At 44.5% G+C, this 22,893-nt stretch overlaps 1 protein-coding gene across 1 annotated transcript in view; it reads left to right on the top strand.

The window, feature by feature from the left end:
* Positions 1-22,893, top strand: part of LOC308129099 (receptor-type tyrosine-protein phosphatase gamma-like) — a gene marked incomplete at its 5' end in the record, with an annotated part of 494,500 nt that overhangs the window by 86,226 nt on the left and 385,381 nt on the right. The window contains one exon of the mRNA XM_080494877.1: positions 6,378-6,494. Within this exon, the coding sequence (XP_080351003.1) occupies positions 6,378-6,494 (117 nt within the window). The remainder of the gene's footprint in view (positions 1-6,377; positions 6,495-22,893) is intronic.

The raw sequence follows: 22,893 nt of genomic DNA, 5'->3' as shown, positions 1-22,893 counted from the left end.
TTATTTTGTCTTCAGTCTGGAAGTCAGTGAGACTGACCCAGTTATCAAAACCCTGAAATTTCACTTTGTTTTAGCAGCTCCTCTTTTGGGAGCAGAATCAGCTCTATGCCAGTAAAGATAATCTTTATGTACGTATGTGTACAGTGTTGAGGAGAGGATAATATATTCATACGTGCTATAAAGCCCCCCGATATAATCACAGCCTCCCTCCCTCCTCCTCCTCCTCCTCCGCCCAACAGTCAGCCTCTGTTCATCACCTCTCGTCCTCCATCGCGGACTGGTTGCCATGCAGCATGCTGTCCATCAGTGACTTGGTAACTGTTGCTAGGAGAAAAGTGTAATTTTATCATTGGGGCTTAATTCTGCTCTTACGAGCTCTGTTTGCTCCACACTCATCTTTCTTGCAGTTTCTCCTTCAACCCAGCCCTTCCCCACCTTAAGCCCTTCTCCTAGCTTTTACCTAGCTTATCTCTATCCTCCTCCTCCTCTAATTCTCATTTGTCATTCGTCTCCTTCCTCATCTCCTTTACTGCCCTTCACCTCTGTTTGCAATCCAGCCGCCATGTCCTCTCACTGTCACCGTCTTAAAGTCCCGAGGCGAGCCCCCCCCCGGGGGGGAGGGGGGGGCACCCGCCCTCACCATGAAATAGATTGTGTTTGGGTGTGAGCGTGAGCCTTAATGGGGGCACTGGCTTTGGATAAATAAAGCCTGCTAAATGGACAAACACGTCTGAGTGGCCATGGCCGAGGGTTGATGGGATGAGATGTGGAGAGCCTTGGGGTTCGAAGGCTCACAGGAGCGAAGAGGGGAAGACATGGACAGTGATCTCTCATTTTCTGGGGAGTCAGAATAACAGATTATAAACTAATGTTTTAAAAGTGCAGTCATCTGGGAATCTCATACAAGAAATGTAATAAAATCCAGTAAAAAGCTCATGCAAATACTTTGCTGTTTCAGTTTTGTTCATATTTGTGTTTTGAGGTGTATAAGCTTCAGTAGGACAGGTCCAATGCATCGTTACCATTCCTTGAAGTTTCATCTCACTGTGTTGCAGATAGAACACATTCTCATCTCGACAAAACAGAATATTTATGCATCCTCTGTAAACCAAACTGCACCTCATCAAGTTCACAGGGCAATTGAACGAGGAAGTTGTATCTTTGTTGGTTTGATCTTGAAAAGGATTGAAGAAACACAATTTCCCCACACATTTCGAGTTCATTCTAAATAACCTCAAATCTTTGAACAGTCTGCTGAGATATCCAATATGAACTGTTTATTTGTTTGTCTGCAAAAGCCACAGGTGGACTTAATGCTATAGAACATTACAGGTACAGTGTTACTTCCCATTGTAATTGGAGATTCAGCACCTCTTAGAGAGCTGTTCTTCGTCACTTGGACAAACTCGACATGGCCATTAAATACCTTCACACTGTGGTGTGGTCTGCTTGTTAAATCACCATTGTCTTCCCCCTACCTCTCAGTGCCACGTACAGAAGAGGATGTGTCTGGAGGATCTGTGGTTGATGGAGGGCAGCTTTTGTTTGAGCTGGGCTAAAGAATCAAAGGACTTCTACAGTTCAGGTACCACAGAAGTAACATAGTCGCTTTAGTAATCAGCTGATAATTTACTACACTTTTCTTGTAACTTTCCCAACGCTGGATAAATCAGGCAGAAGCAGGTTGTCGTTTCTCAAGCTTCCTGCTGCTATTGTTGTTTATGAGTGTTCATGGTAGAAGGAAGGAACCTTCCCCGAGGATGAGAGCAGATGTATATCCAGGTCTTATCTATAAGTAATGGGGGTGGAGATAGTGATATTGGCCAGTGGCAGGGACAAACAGCAGCAGCGATGTGGAAGCTGTGAGTGTTGGTCGAAACTATGGGGGTATTATCTATAGCTGTAATCTCTGGGTCATGATTAATGATCCACAGTACATATAAAGGAACTGGTGAGGATAGATTTTTTTTGCAAGGTGGCAACGAAGTTCATTCATGAAGGTAGACCTCAGAGTAAAGCTGCTGTTCATACATCTTGAAAGGAAATGGTGGAGGTGATTCAACATGGCCAACTGGGACAAAATCAATGGGTAGTTAGGTTTAGTGGGAAGTCAAGTGTTTTCTACCACAATCCACAAGGGAAAAATTAAAAATGTAGGAGGCAGTCACAGGTGTGGATAACCAGGTTTGTTGACATCTTGCGCTCTCTAAGATTCTCAAAGCAAGGTCCGGTTTGTACAGTCGATCTCACTCCATCTCCATTCGCACAGGGAAAATGATCAACGATCAATCTCACAACATTTCAGACTATTCTCGTGGTTTGAAGAATCTTTCTTTGAGAAGTCTGGCTTTCTTTTTCAGGCTGAATCGGTCAAATGTTAATTTTTTCGCTTGAACTGTTGCAACACCATCTTTGATATCCCAGAAACCCTTGCAGCAGGTTTCCAAAGATGATGTCAGTTAGCAAAACAAAAACTCAGTTTGATGGCTACAAATTCAGGTTTGTTTGTAAATATATTGACTTTGGTGTGATTGATTTAGGAAACTGCGGGTTGGAAATGAGTGGTGATGGTTGGTTTTACTGAATTAGTTTACTCTCTGTGCAGAAGTGATACTTTTTATGGGAAGGAGATTTTACGATTTCTTCTGGTAGGGTTACTTTAAAGATGAATGGATGTTTAAAACAAACTCAATCTCAGTACAATATGGAGCCAATTAGCCTTTTGGCAGCAATTTTCACAAATTTTGCAGGAAACACTTCCTCGGTTCTGGAATGGTTTCAATCAGATCCTAACATGCTGTTCAGGGGCATTCCGTCCAAACTGATAATCAAATGAATAAAACAACTAATAAATACATCTTAAAATCCAAGTGAAAGCCAAAAGGAAAAGCGGAGAAATTGGTTTGCTTTCACACCGGCTGCCTTGAGGTCAACCGAGTGGAGTGTTTGGACCGAGTGCAGTGTGGTTGTGTCAACTGCACTGGAACAGTTGCTGTGACCTGAATGCTGTATGAAAGTCAGTAGACATGCTCGATAGTACCTCACGTTTGAGCTGAGGAGGCTCCTGCAGTTGATGAGCAATGAGCAATGCAGATGATTTATGTTCAGTAAACCTCGTGGAGAAATCCATGAGTTGCTCTGCGAAACAATCCAGTAGATTGAGAAACACAAGGCTCCACCTCACAAAGAGAAAAATCTTAGTCCTTCATCTTGTCGCCAACTTCGTCTTTGTTCCTGATGCCAATCTCCGTCCAGCTGTCCCACTTTCATCTCCATGATTGTGTCATTTTGTTGAAGGTAAAGTGCTGGAGACGTGCTGCATGGAAGATGAAGTGACCTGCGCAGGTGGAGGGGTTTTTTTTTTTTCACAGTGAGGAAATGGTGACACTGCTGATGCTGCTGCAGAGCAATTCGGGTAAAGCCGTTGCCGTCATGACATGATTGAAGGACACCGCACTCACAGGCTTTAGAGAGGTCAGGCGAGGGTGGAGGGTGGAGGGGTGGAGAAGACAAATTGATGAAAAGCCACTGAGTGAAAGACAAGGAAGAAAGAAGGAAAGGAAAGGAGAAGAAGATGCATTTGGTTGGGATGAAAGAAGGGTGGGGGGGGGGGGGTTAAGGCGGGGTCCGTGCATAATTACATTTTGTGTTCTGAAGCAGTATTGGGAATCAATAATGTAATTCATAGAAAAGCCATAGAGCTGCCTCCCATTGGCATTCACAGACATGAGCTGCGCTAACATCCCAAAGAATTAAAACAAGAGGGGAGGGAGGGGGGGGGTGGTGGGGTGAGGACGAGGAGGGGAAGGAGGAGGAGGGGGGGTGCCGTCGTCTGTCATTGAAACAAAGACTCACCCTTTGTTCATCCTGAGCCTTTAAATCTCCCCCACAATGCTTTGCAAAAAGCTCAGAGTTTTTCATCGTGCCGTGATTGACGTTTTCGGGTCTATCACTGCTGATGCTCAGATCACACACACACACACACACACACACACACACACACACACACACACACACACACACACACACACACACACACACACACACACACACACACACACACACACACACAAACCTCACTGTGTTAGTATGAACACACTTTGGTCATTGCAGGTCAGACGTGTAAGTGCTTCTTCCTCTGTTGCCACAGTGCATTATTAGCATTATTAGCATTATTAGCATAAACAGCATTATTAGTATCATCAGCATTGATAGCATCATCAGCATTATGAGCATCGTTAGCATAATCAGATTTATTGCAATCACGGGCATGATTAGCATCATCAGCATTATTAGCCTTATCAGCATTAAGAGAAGCCCTGCAGCAGATTTCAGCAAACTACCAGCAGGTGAAACCAACATGGCTTCATGAATCAAACCAGTGTATCATTGACTTTCACGTGTTACTGTGGGATTGTTCCTTTCATTAATAGAAACTTTAGCAACCCTGAACATTAGTTTTACCAAACTTTTGAACACATTTCTGATTGCAATGCAGCAATACATTTTGAAAACGAGTCCAGCCTGCAGAGGACACGAGAGAAAACTTAACATTTTAGTTGAACTGTGGAAAACCATCTGGATTTGCCTTTACTACTTTTTGTTTTGGTGTTAAAACAATGCTCAGCGCCAACGAAAAGAACCGTTTTTACAGTGATATACTCTTCAAAACTCCATAAACAATTCTTGAAAATCAACTCCAGCACTTGTGGAGAGAATTTAAAGTTGGCGCTAAAGCAGTTTGAAGCATTTAATGGACGTTTTAGCTGTAGCTCAACCGCAATGAGCTAAAAGAAAAAAGAAAAAAGAATATATATATGTATAATTAATAAACCAACAATTTGCATCAAAACCTGATGGCTGGACTTTTTAATTAGTTGAATATGGAGAAAATGTGAGTAACAGTGTTTTTTTTTTTTCCATTCAAGTAAATTAGAGAATGTTTGCACCTTCCGTTTTCAGCTTTGTAATTATTCGTAGTACTCCAACACTGTGTGGTTGTCCAATGAGCCGTCGGCAGCTCATTAGATTTAAGACTTTGCCTGGAAAGAAAGTTTTTTATTAGTCTAGCAATCCTGGATCAGACTTTTCTTTACAGGTGAATAAAATATGTGCCGGTTTTTAATATAATGGCTTCACATTTAAATGTGGCCTGAATCTCCTTTACATTTACTTGATGACTAATTCCCCGATTGTTGAGCAACAGTGCCCGGATTCGTGTAAAGGATTGCAGATTCTCCGTTGCCAGAGAAAAGCCAAAAGACTCTTACTCAACATAAAACCAGAAAAGTCTCAAGAAATCCTCCATTTGGAGTCTCATTGTGTTCCGGCTGAGAGACGCTGAAGCCGGCCTTCCGCATGGGGATAAGAAGCCTCCAGTCATTTCCTTTTCGCATGATTTTTGTCCTGTGAAAGATCTTTAAAAGGCCAAATCACAGAGCACAGTGGAGCCATTAGTGGAGGAGCTGTCAGGAATCCTGTCCTCAACTCAAAAGACAGCCGAGCGTTCCATCTCCGGCTGCTCTCTGGCAGGGATCAAGAAGGTCTCTGAGCCGGAGAGGAGGCGATTTAAAGTTTCACACATGAACCCAGCTGAGATTTTTCCATCTGAACATTATTCTCTTCCCAAATGAAATGCATGAGAAAGTAAACGGCACGAAGTGCAGCTGTGCTGTAATATATCTGACTGTGAGAGGGAATTTCAACATTTCCCAATTCATCAGCATCTAACTGGTGCGCTAACATCACGATGGAGAAGAAACCTCTGAAAGGAGCTCTAATAATTAACTATATAGTTGTAGAGAAAACATTGTTAGTTTTAATCCAAAAATCAAATCCCCTCGCCAAAATGGCTAAACTAGCAGGTATCCTGCTAAATTGGAGGTCCAGAAGAACAGGCCTGAGACGCCATGTGCTCAGGACTTCCTGAATCTGTCGCAGTCATTGACATTATCACTCCAGACCAAAAGTGAAAACTACCTTATTTGTGTGTGACATGAAGACACCAGGGAGTGCATATTTTGTGAACACGAAGCCATCCATTAGCAACGTCTACTTTGCAGCTGCAGTGTTGGTTTGCTTAAAATGAGTCGGCGTACATCGTGGACAGGTCACCAGTCAAACAGGAAGAACAAAGACAAAGATGTCCCTCTGCAGTCTATACAGGATAAATGATGTGCAGCAGTGCTGTCTGCTTTTTGGACAGTTAACTTCGACGGCACTTTCCTTTTGTTGTTGACCTTTGTTCCAGCCGTGAATGTTATTACGAGGCAGCTCGCGTGGGAAGGTAGCTCAGGACACAGTGGGCTGTCATCCCGCCCAGCAGGTTCCCTCTGCTCCTGTTTACTCTAACCTGACTTGTCCCTGTGCTCCCACAGCGCTGACAGGAAGCCAAGGCGAGTCCCAAGCCCCGGTCCAAGGCCTACTCAGGGCCACGGCAGGTGGAGAACGAGTCCGGAGAGCCACCGGCGAGGAGACCTACTGGGCCTACTCAGGTATGTGCTGCTTTTTTCTGTGATTGGCTGCCTCCGAGGACTTTGTTGGCTGTGCTGTAGATACATGTGCTGCCTATGGCTCCAGAACACAGGAAGTCTGTTTGCATGCCCATGTTCAGGCTTTGCTTTGACCTCTGTCAGACATCCTGATGTGGACGGTGCATTGAGACATCTACTTGGTTGTTTTGGAAAACTTTGTCACACGTAGCTTTAAAACTATGAAACTTCAAGTTCCCAACTCACAGCGAGATTCTGTCGTCTGCATTCAAACTTAATGCCAATAATCAGAGCATGAGTCAACCTGTGATTATATGCCAACGTTGAATAAGAAAAATATGAATTATAAGTGGCAAAGTGGTAGTTTTGTAGCGCAATGTGAGTCCAGCACCGCTTGGTTATTTCTGTGGCTTGGTTTTGCAGATTTAATCATTTGGAGTGCAGAGGTCGCGTGCGTGTGTGTGTGTGTGTGTGTGAGTATTTTGCTTTGCATTTATACAATGCTCATTTGTGTGTCTTGCGCATACATGTATGTATTAAGATATGTGCACAAAAATAAGAATCTGTAAATGTCTCCAGTTCAGCTCGGCCTCTGCGCACTACCATGTTGATGCTTACTGTTAGAAAGGCTCTGGAGTTAAGAAGACAGTGCAGACAACACACACATAATGAGCAGACGTAGCCTTCCAGTCTGTGTCCAGGACAGTGAAATCCCCGTAGTTACAGACACATCACTGACCAGGCAGAGAAAAAGCAAAATCCACAAACCAGGTGGATATATTTGCAGGCCCTTGTATCCACACTCCGAATCTAACACACAAACACACAGATTTGTGTACAGTCTGTTAAAAACACCAACGTTGTTACAAACATGCAAACATGTAAACCTGAACCGAGCAGCACCCACCAGGCGTATGAGCAGGTATTAGCTCTTCGGTGAGCAGCCGTGGACTGTGTGTGTGTGTGTAGTGTCGAGCTGCTTGGCAGAAAATGAACTCAGATTCCCGCCAACCTGAGCGAAGCCCTCTGTCTTTCTCCCTGCTGGTTCCACCAGCTCCTTCATTTGGATGCTTGGACGTCTCTTCTGTCACTCGTGTTGCTTGGCAAAGATCTCAGTGTGTTTTCTTGTTGTCGAGTAGTTTCCCACCAGTAAAGCAGGATTGCATTTTGACCTCAGGTTTTCCCTGAAAAAACCAGCGACGTGTCTCGAAACAAGACGAACGGCTCCATAGATGGTGGCCTGAATGAGCATGCAGCTCAGATGGAAGGTTCGACGGGAAATTAATTATTTCTTAAAATGACACTCAATGAGTGTGAGAATCGCTGTATTATAATTGCTGATTGCATTTTGACCTCCTCTAAAAAAAAAAAAAAATCCGCTATCGAGTTTGAATGAATTCATCTTCATTTCTGATTGCTGTCCGTTTTGTTGCCGATCAGCCCGATTAGCCAGGCGTGCTAATATAAGCGGTGTGGCTTCAGTAACTTCTTCTCTGATTGAAGATAAATGCCTAAATAGAATAGAAGACAATATAAATACTTTATGGGACATTTTTTAAACACTAAATTGAAATTCTAAATACCAATTAAAGATCTTTAATGAGCAGCTTTGTTTCATTGACATGACACAGTACACAACTACAGTCGAATGACCTCAGAGATACCTGACATTAAAGTAAAGTGGAACAGGTTCAGGTGGTCCTGGGCCAGTAATGTAACTCTTTAATGGACCCTTCATTGGAAAATTAAAATGACATGTGTTGATGATGGACATTTTCATGACGATTGTTTTTGACACTGCGGACGATGTTCAGATTTTGTGGGTGGAATGTGAATCTTTGTCATGTAGTTCAATCTGACCCATACTTGGGGTTATAAAGTCAGTATGTGGAATAAAAAGAATGGGGGGAAAATGTATAATGTGTTTTATTATAACATAATACAGTATGTTAGAATTGTCCTCATTATATTGCATTTCACCCAAAATGAATATACTCAGTGTTTATCAATGAATTATTAAAGAGAGATTATCCGGAGATGTTCAACACGCCACCACACGCTTGGAGGAATCAGGACGTTGTGTCACATGGTCACTCGGGGTTGTGATGTCTCTGTTGTAAGACTGTGACCTGCAGCTTCAGGTCGGTGGGATGATGCTCAGTGAGGATTTGGAGCAGTTTACTGTGTGGTTGTGCCACTGTCGCTCTTCTTTAGCACTTTCCACCTCCTTCCTGCTCCTCTGGCCCAGAGGCGTCTCCAGGCCCCCTTCACTTTTTGTTTTACTCGAACTTCAGAAGGAAAAAAAAAAAGTCCCTCCGTCCCTTTAGAGGCCTGGTTTTTATTTCTTTATTTCTTTCAGAGAGGGCAGCATTAATCTTTCACCATGCATGCGACTGCAGCCTCAGGCCACGAATGATCTTTTAGTTTATTTATTTCAATATTTCCGCTCGCTCGTCTCACCCTAATTGGTGGCCCGCCGTGCCTCCGCCGGCGCACGGGCTTGTGGGTAAAGAAGAGAAGCGGTGACAGTGTCAGTTAACATCGCTGCGGCTGATGCTAAGATCTCCCGATGCTCTCCTGCTGTCCCCCCCGCACATGTTCGATCGCAGCGCTTACATAAGATGCTGATGTAACGCCGGGCAGGATTCAGGCAACAGACAGAAAACAATGGAACCGTTCTACCGCTGCTGGATTTCTGATTCTGTCAGAGGCTTCACTGATCTGCAAACAGTGTCCTATCAGTTAATTAAATGAGTGTGTGTGTCTGGGCGTGGCTGGAAAAGGTTAGCAAGCAGACTGAAAGCTGTGAGTGAGCCCAGGTGAGTTAGTCTAACCCTACTTGCGGCACTCCCACTGAGTCAGCCGTCGTCTGTGTGCCATCAGGGTCAGAGTCTGATCAAACGTGTGAAATCTGGGGCCCATCTGAGCATGTACAGGTTACCAAGACCCCACTTCCTGTTCCCAGCAGGTGGCGCTATGGGTGATTTGGTCTTATGGCAGTGATCAGATCATCTCATGCAACATGTAACATTTGAGATGTGGCTGTGATGAGGTCAGGCCTCAGATGCAACATATAAAGTTTAAGGCCAATCTGATCATGTTCAATCCCTTTTCTCCCTGCTGTTGAGCCAATCACACCTGTAAAAAGTTAGCATTCCATTGAGACAATTAAACTATTGGATCGTTTATATAATAAAAATGCAGTGAATAAGAACCTGCAGAATCCAGACATCAGTCAAGATGAGAAAGCTTCATAAATCTACAGCTAAAGTGGTAAATCCACTCAACATGCTGGTGTTTAGTGCTTAAAAGGTGTTGAAAATGAGCTTTCAAGATCTGTTTAAAGTTCCAGTGTCAACACGTAATGTCTTCTAATAAGTATTTTTCCTTTTTGAAATTCGAAGAACTTCGAAACTCTTCAACTTTTCTCAGTCACGATGTGTAATTAAAAAATACTTTACATTTCTATACTCCAGTCTTCCCTATCATAGATGAAACACGCACACACACACACACACACACACACACACACACACACACACACACACACACACACGTTCTCTCTCTGATGACTTCTCCAAACTTTCCTAAACTTCCATCTGTCCTAATTAGCTGCTTCTAATCGCGTCCTCCAGAGGTCTGACGAGCTACAATCAGGACCTCGGCGGGCCGCGGCTGTTCTGCCCTCTGCCTGATCAGAATGGCAGATTAAAACCAGGCGCACTGCTGACAAATCAAGTGTTATCTGGGGACGACTCGGTACCTTCTGGAGTGACGGAGACAAAGAGACGGGAGAGGCAAAGATGACGGTGACTGTGCTTCACTATCAGCTGGATGACAATCAGTCCACGACGTTGCTGCGCCCTGTTTGACACAGAGGCAACCTCTGCAAACTGCACACGTGAAGATTTCCAAATACCACAAAGACTTTCATTCCATTTCAGTGTCAAAAAAGTTGCAGCAACTCTTGTGTTGTAAGCAGCAAACATCAGAAAAAGACACGAGGCCACGGCAATTAGAACAAACTTGAACATCCAAGTCGTTCCCATGTGGAAAACAACTTTATTAGTTCTATTGTCACAATAATAAAACTAAAAAAGGTGAAGTAATGCAGCGTGGCTGCTACTGGAGACACCATGTGTCTTTCATCCAACTAGATTTTCAGTCCAATAAGAAGAATTATGTCTATTCTCCTTTTTAACCAATGTGATTGATGTGAGTTTTTATTCAAGCTAATCCAACAACAACTTATTGAAAACAAATCAATTTCATCGTTTTGATTAAAAGCCATTTGGCTTAATTCTCTGTTGATCCGAAAGAGGGAACATCAACAATTCTGTCAATACAGGATTAAATCCATTCATTCAAAGTTTTGTTATCTATTTATTAATTTTTTGAACTTCATATTGAGCCATTAAGATGGAGCCAAAAACAACAGTGTCGATCTGATCAAGCCAATCAGTTGTAGAGAAACAGACATCAGGTAATCTCACGTTCTAATCTACGTAATCAAGTCACGACTTTGTTGTGGTGTTCTGAGTGTCGGGGATCCGAGTTTACGTTGACGGTCTTTGGTTTTTCACAGTTTGCTCTCCAACGAGACCTTTTTGGCTCAAATTCTGAAGGCTTGGGCCACATCCACACGAGCCAAAACAATCTTTTTCCTCCACGGGGTTTAAAAAAAAAATGTCACTATGAACTGCTCAGCACGAGGCTTCAGGGCATGTAGTACACATGCCAGGCCTTTAGGGGCACTGTGACGCACAAAACACATCAAAAATGCATAAGAAGATACGGAGCACATAGACATTTCGTAGACATATAGACTCATAAACCTCAATATAACTCTGAGTTGTATAGGTCTATGGCCGTGCTCCTCCTGCTGCTAGCGTCAGTAGCTTCAGCAGCTCGACCGGAGCTTCATTGTTGTAGTTATTTGATGACCTTGCGGACCGCGGTGGGGATGAGAGGGGGCGATTACATCATCTTTTTCCCCACGTATGATCGTCTGGGGTTTTCGAATATCCTCGCTCTGGGATCCGCATAAAAAAACAAAACGGTTTTCACGCTTCTAAAACGCCACCTCGTGTGGATGAACTGACTCTTTGACGTGAAGCAGCGTTCTCGTGTGGACAGCTCCTTGAAGTGGAGGTCTCAGTGCTGGGCCAAGGTGTGAATGCACTTTATGATGCAGTCATCAATCAATCCAAATGATCTCATATCAGTTGAAAAGCGTCCAAGTTGCTACTTCACTCACATTTTAAACAAACTGCTCCAGCGCATGTTCAGTCACATACTGTAAGTCATCATTTAACATTATTCTACAGAAACAATATGAATTTTAATTAAGCAAAGTAGTGATTAATATTCTGCCATATGAGTTTTTCCCTGCTAATAATTAGAATACTAATGATGAATTATTGATGCGGCTCTGCTATCACAGACTAATTACCGATATGACGTGATGCTGCAATCATTGTCATCAGATGAATCTGTCTGATTATTGTGCACATTTATCTTTAATTACAGGCACTGGCCAAGTTAGCACATGCAAGACTTTCACATTTTTTTTTAATTCTCTTGTTATGCTCACAGAAACTTCACTGGCCCTGTCTTTTCGGAAGAGTCAGAGAGTAAATGACGTGGTTCACGTTGCACATCTCAACAATGTGCGTAATCACCAGCACCACGTTGTATAGATTCAAGAGGCCGTCCTCTGAGGTGAAATTGATTGGCTCTTGCTCCCTGACTGAGAGTCCGTTTTAAAAGGTTTTTTTTTCTTCCATTCATGGTGTGACCCACGTTTTGGTAACAATCTCCTGCACTCATCATACACCATTTATATACACACACACACACACACACACACACACACACACACTTGACTGGAAATTAATTTTCAGACCCGCACAATGTCAGGACTTGCCGGTGACGGAGAGGCAAACCTAATTTGCGCGCTCCTCGCCGGATCTGTTTTACCATTCAGCGCCAGTCCCCATCAGAGAGCTCTCAGGCCTTTGTGCCGCGGCCTTGAAGTGGCTAAATGAAGATGGAAATTGATGATATGTTGTACAGTCATTTTACTCACGAGGAAAAGCTATTTTATTAGCCGTAAGTGGTGTTGTCTGCCTCTCCGAACGCGGGGGATCTATTCTCCACAAACTCAGCTTCATCTTGAATAAATAAATCTTTTACGTTCCGTATCGTTCAGCTGAAACAGTGAAGACACGCACATCTTATCAATTCATTTTCTGACGTGTGGATTCTCATACACTTACACGCCTAAAAAAAAATATACATCTTTTAAAATGCAGAAAACTTGGGCACAGGGTGCTGGTTTTTCAGAACAAAACACCAGTAAGGGGACCGATTGTTCACGCATCTGGTGCCTGATGTGTTTTATTCTCTGCTTTGACTGACGCCACAGGACGGAGCTGAACCCCGGCAGACGGGGAGCAGGGCCACGAGTCGGAATGAGTCACAGTTTACATGCTTCCAAAATCATGTAATTACACAGCGGAGTGTTGTAGTTCATACCGGGGTTTGTTAGAGAGGTTAAAGGAGCACTTCTCTCTGCACGCCGTCCTTGTTAGTAAGACAAACCGCCGGTTCTGTTCCTGCCCGCATTCCTTTGACACGGAAAGTGAAGAGGAGGCTGCAGAAGACGTCTGCAAAAGCAGCGAGCGAGGCAATGAGGAAGCGCAATGAAAGGTGTGCATTTCCACGCTGCACCGCGACTCTCTGAAGCAGCCGAGAACAGCCAGAACATTTTTAACAAGAGGGTCACGATTCTCCCTCCCTGTCAAGATGAGAATCACTGTTTGGCAGCTATTTAAAAAGGTAAAAGGAAAAAAAAAAAGTTTTTAGTTGTTGGGCATTCCAAAGTTTCTCTTAAAAAATGGTTTTTACTTGACCTTTTCACCTCGGACTGGGTGTTTTTGTTCGTTGCGGCTGCTGTTTGAAAGCTCAGTGAATAAAAACCTTGCTGAGGCTAAATCATCTGGTGACGGCTGGTGGCTTGGTTTCTACTCAGTCTCTTCACGTTCACACTCGTCCCATGAGCAAGTCATTCCGGTGAATCACTGTGAGGATGTGCAATAAGTTATATTAATTAATATTAAATGTAATTTCTGACATCTTTTTAACTAATACTGTATATTTGCGTGATCGAACTTACGAACATCTTTGTGAGATTGTTTGTTAAAAATGTAAAACATAGGATATTTCTTTACAGTCTTTTAATATCTTGTCATGTATGACTCTTGTGCGGAATAATTTTTTGTGTGGTTTTTTTAAATTGTTTCTGTGGTTTTATTCTTATAGACTCAAGAAATGAATTGATATTCACCTCATCTGAATGTTCCCCTCACATTAGACTAAATCTATCCTTCTTTTCTCTCCATGGAAGCAAAAAATACACAAAAATAGCTGAAAATCTGAGCTGAAAATCTCAGCTGAGGTAATTTTCCTTCAATTTCCGTCCACCCAGCCTCTCCCCAAAGCGTCGTCATTATGTCCGCCTCATACACTGATAACCTCTGCGGTAATGTTTGGCATTTTGAGTGCTTTAGTATGTGGATGTGTTTTCCATTCATTGCGGTCGGGTCTTTCATGGGTTTATATTGTGTACAAACTGGCGTTGAAATGCAGGACTAATGTTTCTGCAAGGTCTGGTGATGAACTTCAACACACTGAAAGGACACAAAAGGACAAAGAAAACTGCTTTCAATCAACCTTGTCACTCCTATATGGCCGCTGTCATCACATAAATGCTCGTAGGTGTGTGTATGTGTGCACGCCCCATTGTTCGTGCGTGTTGATTAAATGAATGGCAGCGACCAATTGAGCTGTCCGTGCGAGGTGTGAGGGGTGATGTATTATACAAGTACTCTCTGTGATTGTGTCAGTGGCCGTGCGTGTCTAATGCAAGATCAAACCAACTCACTTTGTGGCTTTAAAAAAAAAAAACCAGAAGCATCAATTGGATGCCTTCGCAGCCATCATTGTAATTCCACACCTCTCAAGCAGTCCTTGAGTAGCCTATCGAGGACTCGGAGGATAATATCCATCAAGTCGATTTATATATCAAGTAATCTGCTCTGCAGTCATCAGCGCTCCTCAAAGAGGTCTGTCGTTCCACTGGAGCCACGAGTCAGGTCAGTTCATTTCAAAAACACCGTGACAGCCTCCATCTTAACGGTGCCGTCGGCAGAGGCTTGTTAACGCCCAACCGCTTCTTTTTGAGCCAGAAACAAAAGAAATCTTCAAAAAAAATGTATCTGCATCGTCGACCTCATTTCTGCTCTACCAAAATAAAATAACTACCAATCTACGAAACAACCAAACTACCAAAATAAAAATGTGAACGCTCATTTTGCAGCATATATAGCTTTGTCTGGTTACCTCCGCCAAAGAGGTTATAAATCACCTGTGTTTATTCGTCTGTCTGTTAACAAGATGTCTTAAAAGGTAATGAGCTGATCCACAGTTGCATTTTAATCAAAGGAAGGACTACGGACTACATTTTGGTCCTGATCCAGATCAAAAATTAATCTTACAAATTTTAATTTCATGACATATTGTTACAAGCTCAGCCTACCACTTTAAAATACAAGTGCATTGTGGGAAATTGAGTCATAGCATGGTGTTGTTTAGGGAAGTGTTGTTTGTTGTTGTCCTTCGCCGCTCCGGTGCTTTACTGCAGGTGTGTGTGTGAAATGACCAGTGTTAATCCAGTTTGTCATAAAAGAGGAATAAACAGCCACAATTCTACACCTCCACCATCTTCCTCCCTCCATCAACTCCACAAACCTCCACCATCTTCCTTCCTCCATCAACTCCACAAACCTCCACCATCTTCCTCCCTCCATCAACTCCACAAACCTCCACCATCTTCCTTCTTCCCTCCATCAACTCCACAAACCTCCACCATCTTCCTCCCTCCATCAACTCCACAAACCTCCACCATCTTCCTCCCTCCATAAACTCCACAAACCTCCACCATCTTCCTCCCTCCATCAACTCCACAAACCTCCACCATCTTCCTCCCTCCATCAACTCCACAAACCTCCACCATCTTCCTCCCTCCATCAACTCCACAAACCTCCACCATCTTCTTCCCTCCATCAACTCCACAAACCTCCACCATCTTCCTTCCTCCATCAACTCCACAAACCTCCACCATCTTCCTTCTTCCCTCCATCAACTCCACAAACCTCCACCATCTTCCTTCCTCCATCAACTCCACAAACCTCCACCATCTTCCTTATTCCCTCCATCAACTCCACAAACCTCCACCATCTTCCTTCCTCCATCAACTCCACAAACCTCCACCATCTTCCTTCCTCCATCAACTCCACAAACCTCCACCATCTTCCTCCCTCCATCAACTCCACAAACCTCCACCATCTTCCTTCCTCCATCAACTCCACAAACCTCCACCATCTTCCTCCCTCCATCAACTCCACAAACCTCCACCATCTTCCTTCTTCCCTCCATCAACTCCACAAACCTCCACCATCTTCCTTCTTCCCTCCATCAACTCCACAAACCTCCACCATCTTCCTCCCTCCATAAACTCCACAAACCTCCACCATCTTCCTCCCTCCATCAACTCCACAAACCTCCACCATCTTCCTCCCTCCATCAACTCCACAAACCTCCACCATCTTCCTCCCTCCATCAACTCCACAAACCTCCACCATCTTCTTCCCTCCATCAACTCCACAAACCTCCACCATCTTCCTCCCTCCATCAACTCCACAAACCTCCACCATCTTCCTCCCTCCATCAACTCCACAAACCTCCACCATCTTCCTTCTTCCCTCCATCAACTCCACAAACCTCCACCATCTTCCTTCCTCCATCAACTCCACAAACCTCCACCATCTTCCTTATTCCCTCCATCAACTCCACAAACCTCCACCATCTTCCTTCCTCCATCAACTCCACAAACCTCCACCATCTTCCTTCTTCCCTCCATCAACTCCACAAACCTCCACCATCACCTCCCTCCATCAACCCCACCACCCTCCCCACCAACTCCACAAACCTCCACCACCACCCCCCACAACCTCCACAAACCTCCACCCACTCCACCCTCCACAACACCCACCCACCACCTCCACCACCCCCATCAACTCCACAACCACCACCACCATCTCCCCCTCCTCCATCAACTCCACAAACCACCCACCACCTCCTCCATCACTCCACAACCCACACCACCACCCACATCCCTCCATCCAACAACCACAAACCTCCACCCTCCCCCACACTCCACAAACCTCCACCATCCTCCCTCCTCCACTCCCAACCATCAACTCCACAAACCCCACCATCCTTCCTCCTCCATCAACTCCACAACCACCCACCATCTTCCTTCCTCCATCAACTCCACAAAACCTCCACCATCTTCCCTCTCCCTCCACAACTCCACAAACCCCACCATCTCCTCCCTCCATCACCCACAAACCTCCACCACTCCTCCCCCACCACTCCACAAACCTCCACCACCCCACCCCCACCCCATCAACCCACAACCTCCACCACCTTCCACCCCCACAACACCCACAAACCCCACCACCTCCACCCCCTACAACACCCACAAACCCCACCACCTCCACCCCCATCAACACCACCAACCACCACCACCCACCCTCCACAACCTCCACCACCACCACCACCCCCACCCCCACAACTCCCACCCACCACCACACCACCACCACAACCAACCTCCACCCCACCCCACCACCCCACCATCTTCCTCCCTCCATCAACTCCACAAACCTCCACCATCTTCCTTCCTCCATCAACTCCACAAACCTCCACCATCTTCCTTCCTCCATCAACTCCACAAACCTCCACCATCTTCCTCCCTCCATCAACTCCACAAACCTCCACCATCTTCCTTCTTCCCTCCATCAACTCCACAAACCTCCACCATCTTCCTTCCTCCATCAACTCCACAAACCTCCACCATCTTCCTTCCTCCATCAACTCCACAAACCTCCACCTCCCTCCCTCCATCAACTCCACAAACCTCCACCATCTTCCTTCCTCCATCAACTCCACAAACCTCCACCATCTTCCTTCTTCCCTCCATCAACTCCACAAACCTCCACCATCTTCCTCCCTCCATCAACTCCACAAACCTCCACCATCTTCCTTCTTCCCTCCATCAACTCCACAAACCTCCACCATCTTCCTTCCTCCATCAACTCCACAAACCTCCACCTCCCTCCCTCTATCAACTCCACAAACCTCCACCATCTTCCTTCTTCCCTCCATCAACTCCACAAACCTCCACCATCTTCCTTCCTCCATCAACTCCACAAACCTCCACCATCTTCCTTCCTCCATCAACTCCACAAACCTCCACCATCTTCCTCCCTCCATCAACTCCACAAACCTCCACCATCTTCCTTCCTCCATCAACTCCACAAACATCCACCATCTTCCTTCCTCCATCAACTCCACAAACCTCCACCATCTTCCTTCCTCCATCAACTCCACAAACCTCCACCTCCCTCCCTCTATCAACTCCACAAACCTCCACCATCTTCCTTCTTCCCTCCATCAACTCCACAAACCTCCACCATCTTCCTTCCTCCATCAACTCCACAAACCTCCACCATCTTCCTTCCTCCATCAACTCCACAAACCTCCACCTCCCTCCCTCCATCAACTCCACAAACCTCCACCATCTTCCTTCCTCCATCAACTCCACAAACCTCCACCATCTTCCTCCCTCCATCAACTCCACAAACCTCCACCATCTTCCTTCCTCCATCAACTCCACAAACCTCCACCATCTTCCTCCCTCCGTCAACTCCACAAACCTCCACCACCTTCCTTCCTCCATCAACTCCACAAACCTCCACCATCTTCCTTCCTCCATCAACTCCACAAACCTCCACCATCTTCCTTCCTCCATCAACTCCACAAACCTCCACCATCTTCCTCCCTCCATCAACTCCACAAACCTCCACCATCTTCCTTCCTCCCTCCATCAACTCCACAAACCTCCACCATCTTCCTTCCTCCATCAACTCCACAAACCTCCACCATCTTCCTTCCTCCATCAACTCCACAAACATCCACCATCTTCCTTCCTCCATCAACTCCACAAACCTCCACCATCTTCCTCCCTCCATCAACTCCACAAACCTCCACCTCCCTCCCTCTATCAACTCCACAAACCTCCACCATCTTCCTTCTTCCCTCCATCAACTCCACAAACCTCCACCATCTTCCTTCCTCCATCAACTCCACAAACCTCCACCATCTTCCTTCCTCCATCAACTCCACAAACCTCCACCTCCCTCCCTCCATCAACTCCACAAACCTCCACCATCTTCCTTCCTCCATCAACTCCACAAACCTCCACCATCTTCCTCCCTCCATCAACTCCACAAACCTCCACCATCTTCCTCCCTCCATCAACTCCACAAACCTCCACCATCTTCCTTCCTCCCTCCATCAACTCCACAAACCTCCACCATCTTCCTTCCTCCATCAACTCCACAAACCTCCACCATCGTCCTTCTTCCCTCCATCAACTCCACAAACCTCCACCATCTTCCTTCCTCCATCAACTCCACAAACCACCATCTTCCTCCCTCCGTCAACTCCACAAACCTCCACCATCTTCCTTCCTCCCTCCATCAACTCCACAAACCTCCACCATCTTCCTTCCTCCATCAACTCCACAAACCTCCACCATCTTCCTCCCTCCGTCAACTCCACAAACCTCCACCATCGTCCTTCTTCCCTCCATCAACTCCACAAACCTCCACCATCTTCCTTCTTCCCTCCATCAACTCCACAAACCTCCACCATCGTCCTTCTTCCCTCCATCAACTCCACAAACCTCCACCATCTTCCTTCTTCCCTCCATCAACTCCACAAACCACCACCATCTTCCTTCTTCCCTCCATCAACTCCACAAACCTCCACCATCTTCCTTCTTCCCTCCATCAACTCCACACCAGAACCGGTAAAACAGACAGCTTTTGTTACCAGCAGACACGAGCAACAAGTGAGGGAGTGAAACTCCAGAACAAGCCATGCTTCTCAACTGTGGTTCAGACAATAACGTGGAAGAAGGCAACAATATAATATTATCTTGTGTTCTTTCAAATTATGAAATCGAATCATGTGATCACCAAACTAAATAAATGAATAAAGGAAGTTGATTTGGATGTGGAATATATGTCATTTCTCTGTGTCCACCTCGTCTCTTGGTGGAGATCAGGAATCTCTGATTGCTCTTGTTTTCCATCTTTTTAATTGAAATAACATTATTCTGTCATATTTCAGTACAGGCAGTGAAATATCTGATCAACGTGTTTTACAATGACCCTGGAAGCTGGAGGCAGACTGCAGTAGACTGTCAGTCTGAAGATCAGTTTGATTTTTAGAAACGTTTCACCTGTTGACAACAACCAGCCGACTCTCACCGTCTCTGGATGATTGTTTCATTCCATTCTTATATCATTGCATTTATACGTGAAACGTTAATTTCTGTGCTGAAGAACATTGAGAGCAGTACACATCAACTGTGTTCTGTTTAGACGTCAACTCGAAACTGCTTGGTAGTGAACCCTGGACTTCCTTCTTTCTTTTACCAGACTACCACCAGGAATTACAGCATTCTCTTAGGATGCAATGACGGCTCTTCTGTGCAGCATTTATTTTTTAAAGCAGACCCATTTTACTACAGTGTGGCCTCTTTGAGGGAGAATATTCAATGGGAATGAGACACTTCATTGATGTTCTTAAGATAATATCCTGGCTGGAGTGTGTTGATGTTCTTTGGGTTTTCTGGCTGAACCAACTTGATTTTCATCTTCCTGACTTGTGTAAATGCTCATTACAAAGATATTGCTTTTGATGAAATTTCCAAATAAGTCCTTCTTGCCCACGTCGGTACAACCATTCCCACTCCTCATGCTCTTGTTTGTAAAGTTCTGCTGATATTTCTAACATCCAGATAAAGCTTTTGGTCATCAACTGCATCATAAAACCTGCACAGTGGTGCTCTGAAAGTGTTTGGTCAACATTTTAATCCAGGTCATGATCGTCAGCTGCTGGTATCTTGAAATAAATGATGGGTCGTCATATGGGGAAATGCTCATCGAATACCAGCAGACTCTACGATGTCTTAAAAACCTGACCTAGCTACTCAAGTGTCTTCACTCACCAATTCTTCTGCCATATTAAAAAATAATAAGTCTTTTCTCATAATCACTCAGAGTACAGGGACCAGAAACCAACTGTCTCCGGAAGCTTTCCATTTCTCAGAGGAATACGCATTTCACTTGGCAGGCAGTGAAAACTGCAATATATAAGTACAAGAGAAAACTGAATGAATAAAGTCATAAACAGAGCAGAATTCATTGCCTGGAGTTGCGAGCATTCAAGGGCAATGGTGACTGTACCACCTCATAAAATCACTGCAATCTCTTCTCCGCGGAGGAACAGAGGGGAAATGCTGCTTTAGCTTTTGCCGATTGGGGAATCGATATATATATAAAAAAGAGGATGGATAAAATATTGTAAGAAGCTGTAATTTTAGTGCTGCCTCATGGAAGGTCATTAGCTGCTTCAATAAAAGCTTTTAGGGATTTTCTGTGAGATGAATACCCGGAATTTATTGAAAGTGAAGCTTTTCGACTACCTCGTTTCCTCTTCCTCTCTCACACATCAAAAGTCATCCCCGCTCAAAAAGCAGTGCGTGTTGGGACATCAGGTTTTGACAGTAATGTCCTATAATGTACTCTTCAGTGTGGCGGCCTCTGTTGTGCCTGCAGGCGTCTCCAGGACGCCATCTGGACAAAGCAGAGCCGAGCCACTCTTCAACCACAACAACTACTCTGACTTGTGTTATTTCCCTAGCAGAGCCGAGCCACTCTTCAACCACAACAACTACTCTGACTTGTGTTATTTCCCTTCATGGCAGACGTAATTCAGCAGCAGGAGGAGGCTGGCAAGATGGATGGGAACGTGTTTTAGCATGGGGGGAGTGATGGAGGGAGACAGATGAAGAAATGGAGGTGAACTGATTAATACCACAACGGGTGTAGAAAATGGGGCGTGTGAGTAGAGACAAAGACGATTCAGTGGATTGAAGTGTGTGGAAATAGAGAAACACAGGGCAAGTATTGAGAAAAATCAAAGACATCTATATTCAGACGTTTTTCAGAATCTTACAAAGAAAACCATCAGCAGAAAGTGTCTGAATGCAAATGTCCATAAGGAAATACAGCCAATGGATTTCGTCCAAGATGTAACATATCATAAAACCAAAAGCGAACATCATTTAAAATATCTGTAGAAAATGGGATGAACGTCTGTCTGTCTGTCTGTCTGTCCAAACAGACAAAGCGTGAGAAAAAAATACACATTTGACAAATTAAAAAATAATTTTGAGTCAGAAAGACAGAAATGAAGAGATTGTATCTCATATTTTACCAAAAAGAAAATGGGCGACTTCCTTTGAGGTTTGAATAATGTAAATATTTCAAGCCATCCATCTGCAAGAAAACTTTATGAATGTTTTTAATTCAAACTCTAATTGTACCCAGGATTATGTTCAATGTCATTTTGTAATCAAAGCAGGAGAAATGAATGACAAATCCTGTGATGAATTAAAAGTGTTGCCACAAAAAAGACAAACCGGGACATTTTTCTTCACCTAACTGCATCGTTGTTGTTCACAAAGTTAAGAAAACGTAAAAAACTCAAACTTCAGATAGCCTAGTTGCCTTACATCTGTTTGTTTGCTATATCTAAATATGAAAGTGTATTTGATTCGCGAGCTTCAGACGGATCATACGGATCAGCTCGTGCTGCTGACACTAACTCCCTCTCGTCTCCGTCACCCTCTGAAGCTGCTGTTTCTCAGACACTTTGGGATTTCACTTCATTTTCACTTTCTTTGTAGAGAAGAAGTCTTGTCACCGTCTAAATACCGGCACCAGAAGTTCATTTTGTCTAATTAAAGAGAAGTTGTGTCGTCTGCCTCCGTTACAGCGCGGGCTGTTTACTGTAGCAGCCTTGTTGTGTGACTTCCATGTACACACTTCTGTATAAACATTTCTATGTGTGTGAATATAAATGATCATTATTCCACCTTTCTGCTCATCTCTCACGACTCTATCCTTTTGTCTCGTCTTTGTCTGCTCCTCTGTGCTAATAAATTCACTGGCAGCGTGCCGCAGTGAAACATTAGGTGAGAACATGGGGAAGGGAAGTCGACAGGGGACCGGCATCGATGAGACAATGTGAAAATACGAATGGAAGGGGTGAAAACATGCTGATGGCAAGTGAGGATCTTTTAATTGATATCGATGTGTTTAATTGTGGCTGGCTTTTGACTTTGTCCCACATATTAATTCTG

Source organism: Blennius ocellaris, assembly GCF_963422515.1.
Source record: "Blennius ocellaris genome assembly, chromosome: 4".
Classification (NCBI taxonomy): domain Eukaryota; kingdom Metazoa; phylum Chordata; class Actinopteri; order Blenniiformes; family Blenniidae; genus Blennius; species Blennius ocellaris.
This window is presented reverse-complemented; position numbering and strand designations above follow the sequence as displayed.